General features: G+C 37.9%; 1 protein-coding gene across 1 annotated transcript; it reads left to right on the top strand.

Moving 5' to 3' along the window:
- Positions 1 to 1,548: 1,548 nt before the first annotated feature.
- On the top strand, positions 1,549 to 6,672 carry zfp36l1a (zinc finger protein 36, C3H type-like 1a). Its single transcript, XM_056476675.1, has 2 exons — positions 1,549 to 1,727; positions 3,109 to 6,672. Exons 1-2 carry the CDS (start codon positions 1,671 to 1,673, stop codon positions 4,174 to 4,176), a joined length of 1,125 nt encoding a protein of 374 aa, XP_056332650.1. The 5' UTR covers positions 1,549 to 1,670; the 3' UTR covers positions 4,177 to 6,672.
- Positions 6,673 to 21,536: the final 14,864 nt, after the last annotated feature.

Here is a 21,536-nt window from a genome sequence, read left to right as displayed (position 1 = left end):
TGTAATACGTACACGCTATTAGAGTGTGTGTGTTTGTGCGTGCGTGCGTGCGTGCGTGTGTGTGTGTGTGTGTGTGTGGAGAGAGAGAGAGAAAGAGAGAGTAAAAAAACTTATAAAAACTTCCACCTCTGGCTGGGAGGGAAGGAGGGGGGTATTGTGACCCCTTCCTCCCCTACGTGCTCGCTCCCCCGCCCCACACAGCCCAGGGCATCGCTGCAAACATCCCCAGTAAAATCTGTCCCCTCCTCCAACATCTCTGAAAAACTTTTGTCCAAGTGGTGCTGTTCTTCCTCAGCTGTAACACAAATACAGAATGACTCAGTGTAGACGAAGGGTGCAGTTCTTGCCCTGTCATGGATTGCTCGGGTGGGCTGCGGGAGGGGGTCTGTCCTGACTAATGTGCATTTTGATGTTGGTCTCAAAGCAGGCTACTCCACTGAATTTTATACAGCATTTCGATTTGTTATGGTACATTTTAATGCAAAAGTACTCGCACTTGCATGAATAATAGCAGCAAACACATTTGTGTTTAATAGACGTCTAATAGACATCTAAACAAGACAATTGGCTAAGGCTTGGGCTGACAGTGAAAAAAAATCTAACAGACTTAAGAATAGCCCAAAACTATACTAGTCGTCAAATAGACAGATTAGACAGACTTTATATGTGTAGTCATGATCATTTCTGTTTATTTGATGATAGTCTAGTTTTGGCCTATTATTAGACGTCTATTAGATTTTCAATGACAGCCCAAATTTAATTGTCTTATCCTATGTTTAGATGCCTATTAGACATATTTTAAAAATAAAAAAATGCTTACTGGGATCACTCGGTGTGACCGAATGTGTAAAAATATACTTTATTTATTAGATTTTCAATGACAGCCCAAATTTATCCTTGTTTTAGCCAAGACAACTATATTTAGACGTCTATTAGATATCTATTAGACATCTTTAAAAAACAATAAATGCTTGCTGGGATCACTCGAGGTGACAGAATGTGTAAAAATATACCTTATTTACCAATGTAACACTTTCCACTGGACCAGCAAAAGTAACACTTCTACAATGAAATACAATTGGTGATTATTAAGTGTGTATTAATGCATTCATGCACAAAATTCCCCCATGATTGTTTTAAATAAAAGTTATTGTGCATTATTGTTAGTACTTGCCTTTCATTTAAGTTTAGCGTTGCAGATTCCCAAACTAAAGTTTAGCTGAAAATATGTGCATATTTGATTATACGTTTATCACATTATATGTGTGAGTTGCAATTACAGGCGTTGAACATACGCAAAACGTAAACAATATTGTTTCAGCCATGGGAACAAACAACTACACACAACGCCGCTGATTTATTAATGAACAGCAGAAGAGCTCCACTAAACTTTTAAACTGCGTTGCAACTTCTATGCGCGAGTGAAAGCAAGAAGGGAAGAAGAAAAAAAATGAAAACTTGAAACGGAGCAACAGAGAAACGCCCATATGTAGTGACGCTTCCGAAGCTCCTCCTGCATTTGGGTTAAAAGGAAATGCAGCGCGGCCACGGAGGAGCAAGACAGAGGGGGTTTCTTTTAGGGCAACACAAGTTTACACAGCCAGAACTAGCTTGTTACAGTTTGAAGTTTCCGCTTTTTATTCCGCTGTTTATTTATCCTCGATTGGAAGATGACCACAGCCGTGGTGTCGCCTTTCTTCGACTTCAGCGAAGTGATCAACAACAAGGTATGGAGAAAAGTTTCAGCTGGATCAGTTTGTGTTGTGGAATGTTCAGGCAGGCTTTCTTTCTAGGATTAAATGCGTGGTTTTAGGCGAATTTAAGTCGCTAAGAAATACAACAGTACTGCTTTTACTCATTTAAAATCGAGACCAAATGGACAAGACCAAAGATTAGAGTTTTGCAGCCAGTAAAGTTCCTCCTTTGGGCTTGGTATGGAGAATCCACGACTGTGATTTTACAACAAAAGAGGATAGTGTGTTTATAGATGTTTTAAAGTGTGGTGTGGTGGTTTTTAAGTCTTGCTATTGACTTGAACCATTTTATCATTTTAATAACTCGTTTACCTCTATAAGTTGATTCAAAATGCTAACTCAGTGTGATTCAAGTACACTTTCATTAAGTAAACTGAATTTAAGTTGAGATTATACATGCATAACCACAGACTAAATGCTTTATTATTATTATTATTATTATTATTATTATTATTATTATTTTTAAATCACACTTTATTATTCCTTACAGAGGTATTCACTCAGCTACCCATGTGTGTTTCAGTTAGCTTCCTTTTGATCTGTTTACCAACTGAAGTTTGGAACAACCGGTTTCACTACCTATAAAATAGAGAGAAAAACTACTCATCTCTAAGAAAATCGTTTTAATTGTCTTGTTTGGGTGTAAAAACTTGAATGGTGTATGAATCTGTGGTAAGTCAGGGCTGTCCCATGATTTCATTGACTTAAACTTTGACTAAGAGGAGTGACTTAGAAAAACAGTGAGTCAAGCTGTATATGAGTCTATTTATGTGGTTAAACCATAGCTGCAGTCGGACATCATTTGTCAGTGAAGTTAATGTGTTTTTTTTCTGTGCTGTACAGATGTATCATAAAGACTTTAGTGTGTATATTTTTGTTACCCTTTTCAAAACTATTATTTAAATGACTAAGTTTTTGCTGTGTGCTTAATAGTAGTAGTAATAATAATAATAATAATAAAAATAATAATAATATACTGTCTAGATAAGTGTGAAAGTTTAGGAATCCATTTTATGTACACACATCTATGTACTGCATATAAACTACATGATGATAATGTTAAAATCAGACAGGGTCATCAGTGTCCATGTATGCAAACAAAGTTTTCTCGCCTCTGAAACTGTACAAGTTGTTCAGTTTTTATTCATCAGACACGCACAGCAGTCTTTGCATTTCTGAGGCAGTCAAGCGTTCACTAAGTGGGCATCAAGCCAAACTAGCAGTTGTTTAGGCCTGTATTTACTCATGGGTATAACACAAAGCCAGTGCAAAACAGTTGAGACGTGCCAACCACATTGTGGCTTGCAAAAAAAATTCATGTTTTTTTTTTTTTCTTCTGTCTTTCCTTTTTTAGAACAAAATGCTGAACTACAATAATAACATCCTCAGTTCTCCGCACCCTGTCTCTGTCCCTTGCACTGGGACTAGTCTGTCCATCTCTAACCCCACTGGGTGCCTGCTGGACAGGAAGGCTGTGGGGACACCCTCTACTGGTGGGGTTTACCAGCGCCGGCACTCTGTCACTTCGGCTAACACCAAACTCAACCAAAACCAGTTCTTGAACATTGCTAAGGCAGATCCATCCCTGCTTGGTTCGGGGACAGGAACCACTGGCAGCAGCAACAAAGAGAACCGACTCCGAGACCGCTCTTTCTCAGAGACAGGGGATCGCCTGCTACAGAAGTGTTCGGGCCCTGGAGGCCCCAACAGCCAGGTCAACTCGAGCCGCTACAAGACAGAGTTATGTAGGCCATTCGAGGAAAATGGAGCCTGCAAGTACGGTGACAAGTGCCAGTTTGCCCATGGCATTCATGAGTTGCGTAGCTTGAGTCGCCATCCCAAGTACAAGACTGAGCTTTGCCGCACATTCCACACCATTGGCTTCTGCCCCTATGGCCCGCGCTGCCACTTCATCCACAATGCAGAAGAACGCAGAGGGCCTCCTCCAACCCCGTCTCCCCTGTCGGCTTCCAACAAGATGGAGAGGCCGAGGCTGCAACACAGCTACAGCTTCGCGGGGTTCCCCAGCTCTGGAGGTTTGAGGGACAGCCCCACCTCAGTCACCCCTCCACCTATATTTTCCCTCGATGAGCTGCCCGAGTGGCCTAGCAGCAACCCCTTCACGTATTCCAGCCAGGAGCTGGCCAACTTCTTCAGCCCCAGCCTGGGTAATGCACCTTTGTCCTGTTCTGACCCTTCCTCCCAGGCGCCGCCTTCGCCAACATCAACCCCTTACTACTTCAGGGCAATGTCAGAGTCTCCAAACCTCTACGAGTCTCCATCCAGTCAACCAGACTCTCTTTCTGACCAAGAGGGCTACCAGAGCAGCTCAAGTGGAAGTCTAAGTGGATCTGAATCTCCCGTCCTTGACACCACTCGCCGACTGCCCATCTTCAGCAGGCTTTCCATCTCCGATGACTAAAGTGCACTGAGCCAGACCCCCGTCCCCCTTTACACTGCATGCAGCAGTCTTGAGAGGATGTGATGGTAGCACTCCTTCCACCTCTCGCCATTTCTCTGGCCCCCTAGAAGCCGTACAGTTCCTTCCTTGTATCACTTCCGCTCTGAAACCGATGCAGTGAATTAAGGGATCTTTCTCTTTTTGAATACTCTTTTTAACCAGAACAAGCTAAAACTGTCCCGGCCTCAAGACCCTTCTGTTTTCCGGGCCACATCATGTCAAGCCCCTGCTATGTTCCTGGTGTGACTGTGCCAAACTCGCAGAGTAGGAAGTGGATTAGCAAAATGCTAATCGTGAGCGGTATGAGACCGTTGTGCCAGGTGCCACAGCTGTAGTCAAGTGTAGCGGAGCTGGTGGCATGGTTAAGGAAGAACCTGCGCCCTTCCTCCCCCCTCATAAATCGCCACTCTTCTCAAGGACACTCTTTCATAACTAACTAAAGTTCACAAGTGTCATGCTTAGACCTTTAACAACTGTCTTTGTAGACCGGCTTAAAGCGAAAAACAGGAAAAGATATGAAAAAAAAGACAAGTGCCTGGGGGTCGAGTGTTGGGGTGAATGGACCACTGTTTCTTTTTATCTTTAATATATATATTTCTTCCTTCTTTATGGCCTGATTATGTAGCTCTTGTTCTGAGTGTGTGCGCCCCCTCCCTTGAAATTGCAGATTTCACCAGTCTGCAGGAAGGACGTTTCTCGTAAGGGTTGAATGAGAATGGAGCTTTGGAATATTTCAGGCACATTCAAATGTTCAGTCAGGTGCTACATGCTCCATGTCTCGCTTACAGCAGCACAAAAACCCTGAGATGGGATGTCTCCACTCGAAAAATGAACAATTCCTTACCATTGTTTTTTTTTTTTGTTTTTTATTATTTGTTGTTAGTGTTAGTGCCCCTTTTTCCCATTAGTTGCTGGTTATTTAACATGTGTTGGGAAGGGAATCTTGTTATTAAACCTTACAGACAAACTCTTTCTTCTCTCCCACCTCTAAATGCCGCCTTCCCTCAGGCCACTCAGCAAACAGAGGGGGAATTCCATCATTCCCAAGGTGCAGTTCAACCTCATGCAGCTTCACTTTAGTTCTTCATGCAAGCACACCATAGATTCTGCTCAGAGGAGCACTTTGGAATTTCGTCATCTTTCCAACTCTTTGTTTTGATTTTTATTATGGTCATTGTTTATTATTATTATTATTATTATTATTATTATTATTATTATGGTTATATTATTGTTATTGTTTGAAAACCTTTCACAACAGAAGGTTTTGCTTGTCACTGCTTATTTAACTTATCGAAACATATTTATTGGTGATCATATGCATTTTTTTTGTTAATTTTGTTTGTATTTATCTTGATAATGAAACGATAGAATATATTTTCTTTTATGTTAAATTATGATCTTCTGTATTAATCTTAAGATTGTGAAGACTTGTCAGCTTTCTTTTTTCACAGTTTAATATATTGTACTACATGACTTTTGTTGGCAACTACACTTAAATGAAACTTAATTTAAAGCAAAAAAAAGAGCAAAAACATAAAAAAAATCCTCTGCATTTTCATTTATTTATTGTAGATGTATTGTCATTCCCTGTTCCCAGATATTTGACTGCAAAATCAGTACTACCATACAATCATTCCTAGGTAATAAACTCACGTGAGCATCAGCACAGTTATTATTTTTTTTTTTTAATGAAAGAGAAACTTCTGCACATTTTTGTAAGTTAGTCCCAACTTGTAGCAAAGAACATGTATTATGGCAGTGAAAACTCTTGTTTCTTAACCACCAAAAGTTACATTTTTGTGAAAAAGAGACTTTGACTACCAGTCTAGTTTACTGAATGCCTGAGCCTGGTGGTAGATTTGATATAACAAGGAACAAATTATCAGCATTTTGTTTTTAAATATGCATTAATACATGATGCAGGAGTTTTGTGGCCTTAAATCATATGCACCACTTTTTAAATACAACACCATGAAGTGCTTTTTTATTGTTCTGATTGTGCGTTACAAAGGTTTAATGTTGTTGCAGGTAATAAACCTCCAGTGTTAAAGCAGTTTATTTGGTTAGAGTGGTGAATTTGACGAATTGTAGGCAATAATTGTGACCTAATGGGTTGAAGTCCTGTTGTCTTTGGACATTCAGATCTCCCAGCCTATATGTAAAGTGCCTCGATTACACATTCCATAAGCAAGCGTTCTTTGCCTTAAATAAAGCTGGGATGCTACTTTTTTATGACCTATTGCTTGTATCCTCAGTGGTGTAAGCAGTGATTGTCCAAGTTGGCTAACAGTATAGACACAAAGAAAGTATCTGAAGAGTTGAATGTATTTTTTTTCCTATAAACAGCTATTGCTGTTCACTACAGTGATTTCTATGAGTTTATATAAGATTGATCTTTCTTTTGTAATGACTGATTGCAGTTAAAACCAATAAAAACCCATATTTTTGAGAAAAGAAGTCTTCTGGAGTATCATTTCATGCTTTTTGTGGTGTAAAAAGATTGATGACTGGGACCAAGAAAAGGATACATCTCCTACTGTCAAATGCTATTAAAGTTGAAAGTTCAATAACCATAATAATGGTGTGTGTATACTGCACTGAAGCAGGGTAGATGTTTTTGGCTGCATATGCTACCAGAATGTCTTGCGATTGGCTCATTCCAGATTTGACTGAACCGTATTTGTGACTGACCACTGTGGAAGAGGGAACACAATCTTCCTATTTGGTCAGGACAGCAATTTTCACAGAACCCATATTTTGGATCATTATGGCTTTACTAATCTTTGTGGATCTGGCGTCTATCATGCAGCAAAGCAGATATTTTGCACATTATATGATGTTATGACCCACGATTGACTGATATGGGGGAGTTCCTATGAGAAGTACAGTCATTGGTAGTCTAGAGGAGGATTGATGGGGTACTGTGGTCAAACTCAATGTTCAAGTCTGATGACTTGGGTAAAGCAAAATGGACAGACCTCGGAAGTCATCATGGAAACCGTTAGAGCCTGGCCGTTATGTAACTTTGTCCTCAAACAGATTAAGTTAACTGAAAACCCCCTTCTAACACGTACAGTTGCTTTGACGTTAGATCTCGCAGGATTAGGGGGAATCACTAATTTGTTTACTTATATGAAGTTATTGTAAACATCAATCCATAATTGTTTTTGTAACCCTTCAGTATCAGAACCAATTCTGCAGATTTCCGCAGATATTTAGTCATTGAGCCATTGAGCCTATTCATTGTGTAAATGTGTGTAAATTTATATTTATTCAGTTTTTAAATTTCACTAATATTATTGTGATTTAATAATGATAATATTAAAATGTTTACATGATTTATTTACAATACAGTTTGTAAAGTAATATTTTCTGTCTGATATATTATATGAGAGACTTGCTTTGTTTACCAAATAAGTGGATCAAATTGGATTTGCATTTTAAACATTAAATAAAAGTAAAAAATGTAATATTTATTTATTTCATATTAAGTTTTTAGCTATGATACTCCTAAAATAATTCTTCATAAAGCCGCAGATTTTTACTAAATTCTCTGCAGAAATAGCATAAAAATATTCACACATTCTGTCTGGCCCTATTTATTAGCTGCCTATTATTAAGATATTGGCTGTTTATTAGTACTTAAAGTATATATTCTGCATAATCATATTATACATCCCCAATCCTATATAAAACCCAACTATTAACCTTAATAACTAGTAATAAGTAGCAAAGTAGGAGTTTATTGAGGTCATACTAGTTAGTTAATGGTGAGAATTGTACCTTAAAATAGTCACCATTTTTTGTATATAAAAACTGGATGAATATCAACAAAAAGCATCTTCAAAATCAAACAAAAATGCTCAGGGGTAGCTTAAATAATGTATCGGAGCACATTGGGTAAGGAATTAATCAGAATAAACAGTAAAGAAAAGTCTAAGGCACTTGAAAAATGTGGAAAAAATATTAAAAAGCCTTTATTTACTGTTTGAGACTCTAAAATCAAATCTGATACCGCAACTTGGAAACATATTCATGTTTTAGACAGTATTTACAGTGTTATTAACATTTGAAGTTGTCCTAAAACTACTAAAACTGCTGAACAACAAACATTCTTGTCTTGACAGTTTTGAACAACTTATAATACTGTTTATAATACTGTAGACACATTCTAGTTGTCAAACCTTGTCCATAACGAATTGCATCTGTTGTTATTGTGCAAGAACATCTGTGTAAACTGACTTAATAGACTAGAAATAGCATCATTTGTTTATAAATCTCAAACTTCTTATCTAGTTCAGTGATATTGATATGTTCACTTATGGATTGGGTGAAGTACAGCTCAATACATGTTTAGCTTGGCACGCAGAGCCTTTCTTTTGTACCTTTTGCAACAAAACCACACAAATATGCGCACCACTTCTATTTCCATTGTGCAGGTGATGGAAAGAACTTCACCATTTGCTTGGTATGTTGTGTCAGGTATACCTATATAAAGAAACCCTCAACCTCCCCATCTTTCCTCCACTGCACTCATAATCTCCGCCCTCAAGAGCAAGGCCACATCCTGCAGAGCTTGTAAAATGTGCCTGTAAACATATAGGTGCACTGTGTGTTCGCATCATAAACAGGAAGGCAGCACACTGGTTCATATATGGTTTCACCGTTTCTGTTCAACCTGCGGCTGTGTGTATCAGGGTTGAGTAACACTATCAGGAAGTCCTGGAATGGATTGCTATGTTTGTGCAGAGCAAACAGACAACAACATAAAACAAATCCTGTATCCCTAGCCACAGCTGAGCATGGGTTTGTGTATATATAAATGTCTGTGTGTGTGTGCATGAGTACAAGTGGAAGGCCAGAGTCAGGGATAACTTCAGATTGAAGAGTATTTAGTTTTCTATGAAGCAAGGGGAATTACTTGCAGATTTACTGTTCAACATTTTACCAAAACAATGAGGAAGCATATGTATTACCATTGGTGTTACTGTAAAGCTCAAGAAATAACAGTCGGTTGTGTCATAGACAAATTTTTCCAGGTCCCTTGAGGCATGCGACTGGTTTCAGGTTTCAACAAAAACAACTGAAGACTGAGAGCACTCAGAACACCTAAAGGCTCGGATGTGCTTTAAACAAATAAGCTTTAATTTCTTCTACTCAGTCTGGAATGATATGTCTGCAAATGCAAATTAAAACACCAACATGGGCATCAGGATTTTCCTTAACAATATACTTTATTTTAAGGTACGATTCTCACTATTAACAAACTATTAAAATGCACCTATTTTACCCCTTTTTCAAGATTTAAGATGAGTCTTTTGTGTCTCCAGAATGTGTCTGTAAAGTTTCAGCTCCAAACACCCATCAGATTATTTATTATACCTTTCAGAATATTGGATTTTGCAGCCTGATCTCACGAGAAAACGTTAGTATTTTACGTTTGGTCAGTTTAGTGGCTAATTCAGTCGTACGAAATTGTACGATTTTAAAAAGGAGGCATGGCATCTAACCCCACCCCTAAACCCAACCGTCATTGGGGGATGAGCAAATCGTACTAAATTGTACGAATTAGATTGTACAAATTCATACGAATTAGACACTAAATCAAAAAGTTATGAATTGCCATGAGATTGTGTTGGATTTTGGCACACAATGCAGCTGTTTTTGTTGCCTGCACCTATAATGCTAGGTCTTACCGCCCACCATTCCCACGTGCCTGTCAGAGTGTGCCTCAATCTCTGCTTCAGTTGCGTCAGATAAACAGCACAGTGACAGACATAAAGGAAGCAGATCGCATGTTATGTTTGTGAAAAATACTACAGTAAGAACTTTCCCAATGATTATTTGATGTATTTGTTGTGGAGTTAATTCAAGCCTTTCTGCAACGATGAGTCACGCACAATGTTGTTACAAAGTTCACATACACACACGCACACACCGCACGCATTTTTGCACGGCAAATGTGACAGGATACGCATTAATGTAATGTTATCGTCAAAATTAACCAGATCTAACGTCCACAAACCGTGATTGAAGCGTTTATTTTATAATTGTACTGACATGCGGCTTTGGTGATAAAGTAAAGATGGTAAAATAGCTGTAATACATTACAAACATGCACTGTTTTAAACACGTTTTAAACTTGTAAAGCTCATTCTTGATCACATTTGATGATGATTGATGATCACAGAGAGCTCAACAGATCTTTTAATCCCAGTTGCTTTGTCCACATGCTGTTATGTTTATATGATTATGCATGTTACTACAGAGACATGTTATTATGCAGCTATCAATCAATTCAGTCGGTGGGGAAACTGCACTCCTACATCACATTGCGGTGGGCATCAAAATAGGAGGGATTTAAATCCTGTTTTAATGCCAGAAAATTAAAAAAAAGAGACTTATTGTCTTTATATCACCCCAATATGACTGTGGACACCCTATGGCCCAATCCCAATTCTACCACTTAACCCTTTCCCTTACCCCTTGTCCCAATTCTTTTTAGCTTGAAGGCGTAGGTCTAAGGGGAAGGGATAGATCTACACACAGTTCTGTCCAAACAAAAAAAATGTTTTTCATCATAGGTGCCCTTTAACTAGAAACTATGTATTTGCTAAAACTAAGTAAAGGAGTAGTTTGGTTTAGTTAATGAGTAGGATTAGGGATGAATAACAAGATCATACTTTATAAGTATTATTACACCATGTCCTAACTGCACGTGACATGGAACTGCAACACACGATAAAATGTATATTTTCCATGTTAAAAGCGTTTATGTCTTAACCATTCTTGACATCGACTAATGAAGTGTTTCTATTTCTGCGATGCCGCAGCTGATCAAAAGCATGAACTAATATGACAATCATCACCTCAGGTACTGATAATGTGCTTTATTTAGTGTTAAATGCTACTAATGTGCGTTTGAATACCATATTATGTGACAAAAATTCTGAAAGTGGAAGCAAATCTTGTAAATAAAATAACTAGAAAACATATTAGCTGAAGTGGGCTGCATGATGGCTCAGTGGTTATCACTGTCACATAACAGCAAGAAGGTCGCTGATTCGAGTCCAGGCTGGACCAGTTGGCATTTCTGTGTGGAGTTTGCATGTTCCCCCCGAGTTCGCGTGGGTTTCCTCTGCGTGCTCCGGTTTTCCCTACAGTCCAAAGACATGTGCTATAGGTGAATTGAATGAGCTAACTTGGCCATAGTGTATGTGTGTGAATATGGGAGTATATGGGTGTTTCCCACTGCTGGGTTGCGGCTGAAAGTGTATCCACTGTGTGAAACATATGCTGATTGGCAATTCATTCCGCTGTGGCGACCCCTGATGAATAAAGGGACTAACCTGAAGGAAAATTAATGACAGAATATCCACTGTATAAACTGTGACTCAAACCAACAAATATTAGTCAGTCAGCATGTACTTTTAATATGTATTGAGAATAGAGTCCTCTATTCTGCACTTTCTTAATAGATCTGGTATTTGACTTTTTCTTGTCTCATCTGGTGCGGATAGCCAGATTACTTTTCACTGTAATCTTGTTGTCATGTCTTGAAGTTAGGGCATGGTGTTTAACAGCCAATATGTTAATAATAGGCATGTAATAAGTCAGTAGTTATTAGTGGGAATTGGGACCTAAACTAAAAGTGTTACCTAAACACTGAACTTTATTTTACCCCTAAATAAAGAACAACAACAAAAAAAAAGTTATGCTGCAAGTATATTGGGCACTTTATGAACTGGTGCCCTGGAAACCTCAGACAAACCCCCTAGAATCATGACAGAACGTTTTGCACTGACAAACACCCACCCACCCCCTTCTTACATTTCTTAATTTAGTTTTGTTTAACACAGCTCAGTTATGACAAAGCAATACACTGCAAAATATGCTTTTCTTACTTAGATTTTTTGTCTTGTTTCTAGTCCAAATATCTAAAAATTCTTAAATCAAGAAGCATTTTCTAGACAAGCAAAACATACTGTCTTGTTTTAAGAAATAATATGTGAAAATGAAGTGTTTTCCTTAAAACAAGCAAAATAATCTGCCAATGGGGTAAGAAAAATAATCGTCTGCCAAAATAAAAAACAACATTTATTTAGCTTACCCCATTGGCAAATTATTTTCCTTGTTTTAAGGAAAAACTCTCTTAATACTGGCACATTATTTCTGGAAACAAGACATTATGTTTTGCTTGCCTAGAAAACACTTCTTGAAATAAGAATTTTCAGATATTTGGACTAAAAACAATACAACAAATCTAAATAAGAAAAGCATTTTTTGCAGTGCTTACATATGACATTTTAGAAATTGGTTCGGAACTTGAACACCCTGGACCAGTAAATTCTCCCCCAGACTACTGATTCTGAAGCTGAGTAGTTATACAATCCCCTGGTCATGAATATTAACCTTGGCCCCCTGGCAGTTTCCACAGTCCATCACATGGTTTCTTTTACTGCAGCGCAACAACCCTTGACCTACACAAAGAGCAGAAGAGTATGACATAGGAAGGTGTTGAGAAGAAAAGAGCTCGAAAACTGTGGTTTGGAAAAGTTTCAGCATGAAGGTGAGTTGATAGTGGGACCAGGTGCAAAGGAAAGTGTGGTTGTGACTGCACCAAACCACTCGTTCTATTTGCAGCATTTTTTCTGCTTGCTGAAACAGCACAATGTCGCGTAGGGTAGACTAAATTAAAAAAATGAAAGTGATCTAATTAAGCCTGTGCCATCTCTGCTCTGTATTGTGCTTATGATTCCCATTGTTAAACCTTAGAATAGGTCGATTCAGTTCAAGTTTATTTGTTTAGTGCTTTTCACAATAATTATCATTCCAAAGTAGCTTTACAAAGGTGCACATTATAGCATAATCAAAGAGTTGGAGTGTTGTGTATAGAGTGGACAGCATATATAGATATTTAACCTGCAGTTATACACTAGTGTACTTTTCAAATAGTTGATGTCTATGTGTATTTTCAATGAAGTGATCTGACCATTACAGTAACTAGAACAATTTGTGTATTGTGTTTTGCTTAAGAGTGTGTGCTGTCTTCAAAGTGCTCATATGGCATCTTCACTTCAAAAGTCTAGCGAATGTGTCATTGCACAACTTTCACTAGGGCTGAAAAGACACGTTGGATGTACAAAATGACACTGAAAGTCAAAATGCTGTGGCTAATATATGAAGATAAGATTAAAGAGGGCAGAAACAGCATATCTCTACACCTTAACACACTGCACATTTTAAAACGTTGTCAAAAAACCTCAATGTACAATGAAGCGGAAGCAAATCTCATATGTTTGATGTTGCTTTTGACATTTTAGAGGTGTGAGAGTATTGACGCACAATGCCTCTGCATCTTCAAACCACGTTTCTTTGATGTCCTTCCTGCTTCACACATTATGAAACCATTTCAGAGCCAAGTTAACCAATTATTATCAAGCACTGGATGGCCTTGAATGTTTTTCATTACTTTTATCATAAAGGCCCTGTCTACATCTAATATCAAGATGCCTTTTCTCTTACTAGTGGATGATGCTAAATGCAGGTGTAAATGAAGTCCAAAACGTCCAGAGTCAAAGTTTTTTTTAATTATTATAATTTTTTTATTTGGCATTCATAATGTAGATGCTTATGTGGTAAAATGTGTTCAAACCACCATAAAAGGCTGTCTAACCTCACTAAAGGCACAATATGTAAGATTTGTACATAAAAATGTACTAAAACCACTAGAAAAGCATTATATATTTTGTTGACTTATATACTTGCATTATGCCAAATGTTTTGAAGACTTTTCAGATCTAAAGAAAATTTAACCAGTGCCACAGATCATGTCCTGTGTCGCCCTGTTAATCACATCCCACTATGTTGATTTCCAGTTTTTACAGAAAGACGCTTTGATATTAGACTGTACAGAGCAGCCTTATAACAAAATCTTAAGATGTATTTAGTATGATAAAACAATACTGCTTCTTCCTCAGGTGTGTCTGAAATTGCATACTTGTGCACTATTCTACACCATTTTATACATCTCCAAATCAGAAAAGGCTGGGACCGTATGAAAAATGCAAAAAAATAAAAAGAAAATAAATAAATGATTTCTGAATTTACTTTGACTTGTAATACAACAGCAAACTATTTAATGTCTTCCTTTAATGTGTATTTTTTAAAATAATAAACACTTATTCCAATTTAAGCTAAATTGGCCATAGTGTATGTGAATGCAAGAGTGTATGGGTGTTTTCCAGTGTTATGTTGTGGCTGGAAGGGCATCCTCTGTGCTGGAAAAGTTGGCAGTTCATTCCGCCGTAACGACCCCTGATTAATAAAGAGATTAAGCCAAAAAGAAAAGGAAATGAACTTTTTCCAATTTTGGTTTTTGCAACACATTTAAAAAAAAGTTGGAACAGTAAAGCATTTACAGTTTGTAATGTTACCATTCCTTTTCACGCTTAAAAAAATGTTTAGGGAGTGAAGACCCCAAGTTAGGAAAGTTTCAGGTGTAAGTTTGTCCCATTCTTCCTGCAAATGAGTCTTATTATGGGCAACAGTACGGGGTCTTTGTTGACATATTTTGGGCTTTAAAATGCACCACACATTCTCTATTGGAAACAAGTTGGGACTGCAGACAGGCCAGTTAAATACCTATAGCCTCTTCCTTCGCAGCCAGAGCTTTTTAATGCTGCATTCACACCAGACGCGGATGAAGCGCCAGGAGCAAGTGATTTACATGTTAAGTAAATGCAGAGATGTAAATAGACATCTTGCAGCATGTTTCGCACAAATGAGGCAGCATGAATGGCGCGATTCACGTAAATAAAGCAATGCGAGTTGAGTGTTTTTCGCGTATTGCATATTTCGCATTTCGTGCAAATCACTTGAGTTAGAAAAACTGAATTTCAGCGGACATTTGCATCACGTTAACCAATCAGGAACCTGCTCCTGTAGGGGATTGATTATGACGTAGTGCCGGTTGTTGGTGTCCTAAGAGAAAATCCTCTTGCCGACACCAACAACAGCTCTTCAAACTGGTCTCAGCTCAGTCAGAAGCACCGATTAAAGCCTTCATCATCCAGGTATTGTTTCTGGAGGAGCTGATGAACTCACAGAGCTGGGTGCACCTCTGAAAGGATCTAGTGGACTCAGACACAGCGCCGAACAAATGTATGCTGTTTTTCAGCCTTCCTAAAGCTCATAAAGCACAGCTATTATCTTAATAAAATACATGTTAGCCATTTAGCAACGAAGCTAGAGTCACAGGGCAGACAGAAGCCCTGCCCATGATGCAAATCTGCGTCTATTCTGAAGTAAATTTGATGCGCAAATGAAGTGAGTAAACTCAAAATGTTTACGCGTCTATTTACGGGTGAATAGCATGATTTATTCGTGCGAGTGAACACAGCATAATGTGTAAAGAATGTGATTTTGCATTGTCTTGTTGAAATATGCACTAATTAGGCACTAAGGTTGGATTAGTTTTTTAATTTTGGATTTTGCCATCAAAATTCTCCGACGTAATTGATTATTCTGACTCCCTTTGGTGAATGTTGTACTCAGTGACAGGTACTACTTGGTAGTTTGGTAATTTATTTCACTAATCTGGCAACCTTAAAATGTTGACTAATTTCCATTAGTGTTAGTGTTCTTTGGGATGGCACCAAACTCATACACTACACGGTTCAGTGTATGAGCACATAGTTTTCATTTGGGACCCAATTATATTGTGACTTTATATATTGTTAATGTACACTAGCTAGATCTAGTGGTGTGAATCAGATCTAAAGCTAGCTTAATCTTTATGGTATGAATAATACATTTGTTTTGTTTTTTAATCAGTTTTGAGTCACTCTATGTATTGTTTTCTTTTGTCCCCTTTTAGGTTTATATTTAAACTGTTCCCAGCAGGCTTTTTTTTTGTTTTGAAAAGATGTCTAATAGATGTCTAATAGACATCTAAACATAGTCGTCTTGGCTGGGTTCAACCTTTTCTTCCTCGATAGATCATAAGAATTCTCTCTCCTTAAAGAAATCAGGAAAGTGATTGAAAGTGCACTAAGGAGTTGGATTAAAACACCAGGTGTTTAAGTCTACTTGTAAACAGGGCCTAAGATCCCACACATTCAATCACGTCTTGGCTGAGTCTTGTTGAAAGCAATGTTCTTGGAACTATAATAAACTGGATGCAGATTTTAGATTTTAATGGGTCGTCAATATTGACTACATCTGGCAGTCACTTAGATGTAATTGAACTTAATGAGAGTTGGATATACAAGGCAACATGAGCTACAAAAAAGCAACAGTGATGTGACGCAAGTGTTATGTAAACAGGCGACATGATCTGCAGCCTTTGTGACCTCTATTAATTCAGTGTGAATTGTACATAAAAGAGACCGGGTCTGCGTGGTTTAAAAGGTCAAACTCTAGACTGTGGGTGCGTGAAAACCTGATCTATTTGTGTAAGCATGTGTGGGTGAAGAGCAATTGAGGACACCGAGACCCTCATATCAGGCCTCATAATCATACTCGGTCAGGCTCCATCAGAACATTCCAGCATTACCTGTGTAAATGAAAAGCAAAAGTATTGTTTAAGGAGTGATTTAAAGTCCTAAATCTTGCGTGTAATGTGTTTGCCTATCTAGCTTTGTCAAATCATTTAGGAAACATTTCACCAGCATCTACAAGCTTTGTTTCAGGTTGTCATCTGTCTCCTGAGGGCAACGAAACCATTCAACGCGCACTCAGGCTCCAACATGTCAGAAGAGTATGGGAGACCAATGATCTGCTTATCTTCTGGATGAACCTTAAGTAAATGCCTAAGGGGGAATATTGCCTTTGCTCCGTTCACACACTCAGACACACCCCGTGTAGTTCTTATCCATAGTGGGACCTTGAGTAAGCACTAAGAAATGACACGCTTCGATAACCTGCTTTCTCAAAATAATCCACGATAACATTGTTGTAACAGACAGACAAACGAAGAACTGATAGCCTTATCATACGACTGGTTCAGAATGAGTCATCTGTCTGCTAAGGGCACTATAAAAAAGAAAGGAAGGCGGATTCATGAATGTGACTGTATGGAATAAGACTTCTATGTCTTATTCATAGAAGGAATAATTTGTGGTTTGGAGAGGCGATATTGAACATTTGTAGGATTCTCACGTGTTTCATCACAACTAGCAAGAAACTGACAGGTGATATGCAATAAATAATATGACTCGAATGACACACAAACACACACACATAAAACACACAGTCCCTAAGGGGAAAAAATGCTCCTTTACCATTCAGAACCTGCCATTAGAAAAAACCTACCTAACCTGAGATTACACTGGTAAATCTCTCCGCAGATTCTCTGAGGCAATGTTCCATCAAGATTAGGCCCAAAGAAAACCAGTCCGGCCTGTTTCTTCCAACCCCCTGCCCTCAGGGCATGCTCACTTGCTCAGACAAAGTGCGCACACAAACACAAACGTTCTCACCTTGACATAAACACTTGTACAACAAACCATGAAAACACACAGATCATGCCGTGTATGTTAGATGGTAGTACTCTGGGCCAGCAGAAATGTCACACTAAAAAGGATGTGGAAAGTCTAATAAAGGTCATGCTTCAAAAACACAATCTGGGCAACCACAGAACATTAAATTTACTTTAGTTCACGGCTTTCATTCAATGTGTGCTGCGGAGGCAGTACAGGAAGATTAACACCTTCACATGACAGGCTTTTAGCACCCACATGTTCTGGTGGAAATTTATATGTATGCATGACCCTTTGTGCTCATGCAAATTCAGAAGGACTAATGCCCCATTTACACTAATACGTTTTAGTTTTAAAACGCATACGTTTTGCTATGGTTACGCCTTCCGTCTACACTACCCTGTTTTCTAGCGCCGAAAACGGAGCATTTTGAAAATGCTGAAGAGGCCGTTTTGGTGTTAAAATGCTGCTGCTCCATGTCAGTGTGGATGGGGGAAAACGAAGACATCTGAAAATGGAGGCATGGCAGCAGACATTCGACTATCTGATTGGGGCTTTTTTCAATATTAAGTGCACAAAGTTCAGTCTTGAATCCTTTCCTTGTAAGTTCAGACTTTTAAATTTTGATATGGAAAACAAACTCCCGAGGACACGTCGGGTAAATCTTTAAAGGGAACAGTGTACTTTATAACCTCATTCACATCACCCTGGCTACGCTGTTTTACTATCCTAACAATAAAACGAAAACATGATTTGAGGAACTGTCAATTTCCATTTTGATATTAACAACTTAACAGACACTAAACATGTTGAGGCATCGAGTAGCTGCATATGACATCTTCACTGTGTGCATGTTTATAACATAACTGCCTCATTTCATTTTCATTGAAAATACAAAACATACCCTGTCTCTTTTGCTGAATATCAGTTTTAATAATCAATAATACAAAAAGTTTATACATTATAGGAAATAAAGACAAGCAATTAGTTAAATGTGCAGAATCAGTGTAAATAGTTACATTAGTTAATATATTAAGTTATCTTTGCGCTCAGGCAAAACACGATACCTGAGAACAAGTAACAGATTCAAATGACCAAAGAGTCGTTAGATAGCGACAAGATGAATGAAATATAACGTTTAAAAACTACAGTGAGATTAAATCCTTGATAAACTGTCTGACATGCACTGCTCTCACCTGGGGTTTTGTGCTCAAAGCACCTGCTGACTGCCTGGAGCTCAGATGTCTGCATACGCTGCAGCGCCTGCCAGAGTGTGTATGTGGTGACGTGATGTGCATTTTCAGCGGTGTAGTGTGGACTGAGATCTTTTCAGAAATGCTAAATGAAACGCCACTGTGGATGTGAATCGTTTTTGTTCTAAAATGTCATTTTAAAACTAAAACGTATTAGTTTAAATAGGGCTTGAGACAAGCTATTGTTTTTTGACCGTAAATGAGATCTAAAAAGCACTCAAGCAAAACAGTTTTCTTCTTTCCTTAACTTTCACAAACTAAACAGAGCGTAACTTCTCCTACTTATACAGTAGGCAACATTTGAAGTGGACCAAAACCTTTCATCAAAGTTGTCCTAAAACTAATGAACAACACCCATTCTTGTCAAAGGACAACTTTGAAAAACTTTGTTGATCTGCTTCAAATGTTGACTACTGTAGTTTTACATGCAGCATTCAATTTACTGAGAGGATTTTCAAAATATAATTTACCGAATCCACTTTGCATACTGAAGACCACCCCAAAACTAATTTCAGGGAATTTCATCATGGTCACAATGACCACTCTTTGATGGAAATGAGCGTGTGTCTTGTCCGTGAACTCCCATGTGCATTTAAATGAATTGAGCTCAAATGGTTGTGCACAGCTGTACGGGTGCACTAAGACGTGTTGTCACGCTCCTGTGGAGGCAAACAGGGTGAGGATGGTGTGCTCTATTGTTTAACAGAGAAGACTTAGGAGTTACAGGAAGAGCGGCACAATGAAATTCAGGGAGCTCTGTAAATCACAGCTTAAATGATCCACCACCTGTTTGCCTGTGTGTATGTCCACCCTCCTTTCTTATCTAGCCATTTTTCAATCTCTCTTCATTATACTGTGAATGCCACCATAGTTGTGTTATAAAACTTGAGTGGCTTCACTAGATGGGGTTATAGTGTAACATGCACTTCTTATACTAAAGAGGTTCCTGCATTGTAAAACCCAACAGTCAACTTTATCAAATGAAATGAGTGTAGTTAACTCAAATTTACTGAAAGTTAATTCTACTCATTTGAACAGAGTTTTGAACACAGTGTTGAAGGTAATGAGTTAATTAAATACCTCATTACTTCAACTTAAATGGAGTAAGTTCACAGTACTCATAAAGATTATTTTTTTTAACTCAAATGGTTTGTTGCAATCGATTTTCTCAAACGGTTTGAGTTGCCTTAACTTAATGGGTTTTTTGTATTCGGTTGGTTTGAGTTCTCTTCATTTATTGAGTTTTACTCTGCTCAAATTGCTTTATTTACTCAAATGAATTAAGTTCACAGTACTCATTAGGATTAGTTTTTGAACTTAAATGGTTTGTTAAAATCAGTTTCATCAAACGGTTTGAATTACCTTAATTTTTTGGGGTTTTACAGTGTATATGTTTATATATAGTACTGTTTTGGCTAGAAGGCAATCCCTGTCCGTAATGACAAGTGGAAAGAAATGCTGACAGTAACTACCACATTCCATTCTTTTCAGAAAACATCAGTAACACTTTAGTATGTGCTGTTAGCTTAGAAACATGCTAATGTCAAAACTATATAAGGAGCTCACTAGTTTTTGGAACAGTTTTTGTGTCGTAGTCTGCTGCATATGGCACGTATCAGCTTAATCAGATCTTTTAAAAATTGACAAATGGGATGCTCTATAATCTCATGGACCTAACGTGCATTTGAACATGTGATCATTTTAAACTGAAAAGAGCATTTGTGCACAAGAAGTGTGCCATTTTGGACAGGTCCACAGTATGCATATGTACATATAGTATATGTGTAACATATAGCATAAATGTAAATAACACACAAAAAAATCATAAGCATAAACCAATATCAAGACAAATGCAACACTAGCTATGCTTCCGTCCAAAGATGCGAATTAAATTTATGCGCAAAACAGGAATATTGCATAAAATAAAGTTTCCATCTGAATCAAAGAGAACAAAATCCTCACTTCCTGATTTACTGGTGCCAAAAAGCAACAGTAAAAATGGAATTCGTTGTGGTAGGAGAAGCTGCGTGAATCTTCTCTTTATTTAATAAATGACTTGTGCCTCAGACAGTATGCTGACACGCAATAAACGCGTGGTGATGTTTGAAGGCGTGAGACGTGGAGCACAGATGCTCTTGACAATTCTGGAGGTAATTAGTAATATAATAACACTAACACTGGTTGAAATGGTAAATGCATTTTAGAATGACCAAAACAACATTTTAGATGTTTTACGATGTGCTCAGCCTGCTGATTTGTCCATTCACACACATTTTTATCATCACATGATCACTTGACTTGTGATTACATGTGACAAAATTACATGACTTTTTTTAATGCGCATACCGGAGTTTTTTTGGTAAAAGTGTTTTCATCGCAGTTTATACACATCTTTTCTTATCAAATAAAATGTTTATCCTACTCAGTTATGAGTATATATTTTTTATGTGCGTTTTCAATATTTATGCACATCATGGCGTTTCCATCAAACGTTTTTTATGTGTATATCCAAAATGCGCATAAAAATAGGTGGATGGAAACATAGCTTTTGACTATATTCTTGGGGAGTGTGTGTGTGCGGGAGATT

This window comes from Danio aesculapii, chromosome 17 (assembly GCF_903798145.1).
Source record: "Danio aesculapii chromosome 17, fDanAes4.1, whole genome shotgun sequence".
Classification (NCBI taxonomy): domain Eukaryota; kingdom Metazoa; phylum Chordata; class Actinopteri; order Cypriniformes; family Danionidae; genus Danio; species Danio aesculapii.
Note: the sequence above shows the minus strand (reverse complement) of the source record. Positions and strands in the feature narration are given on the sequence as shown.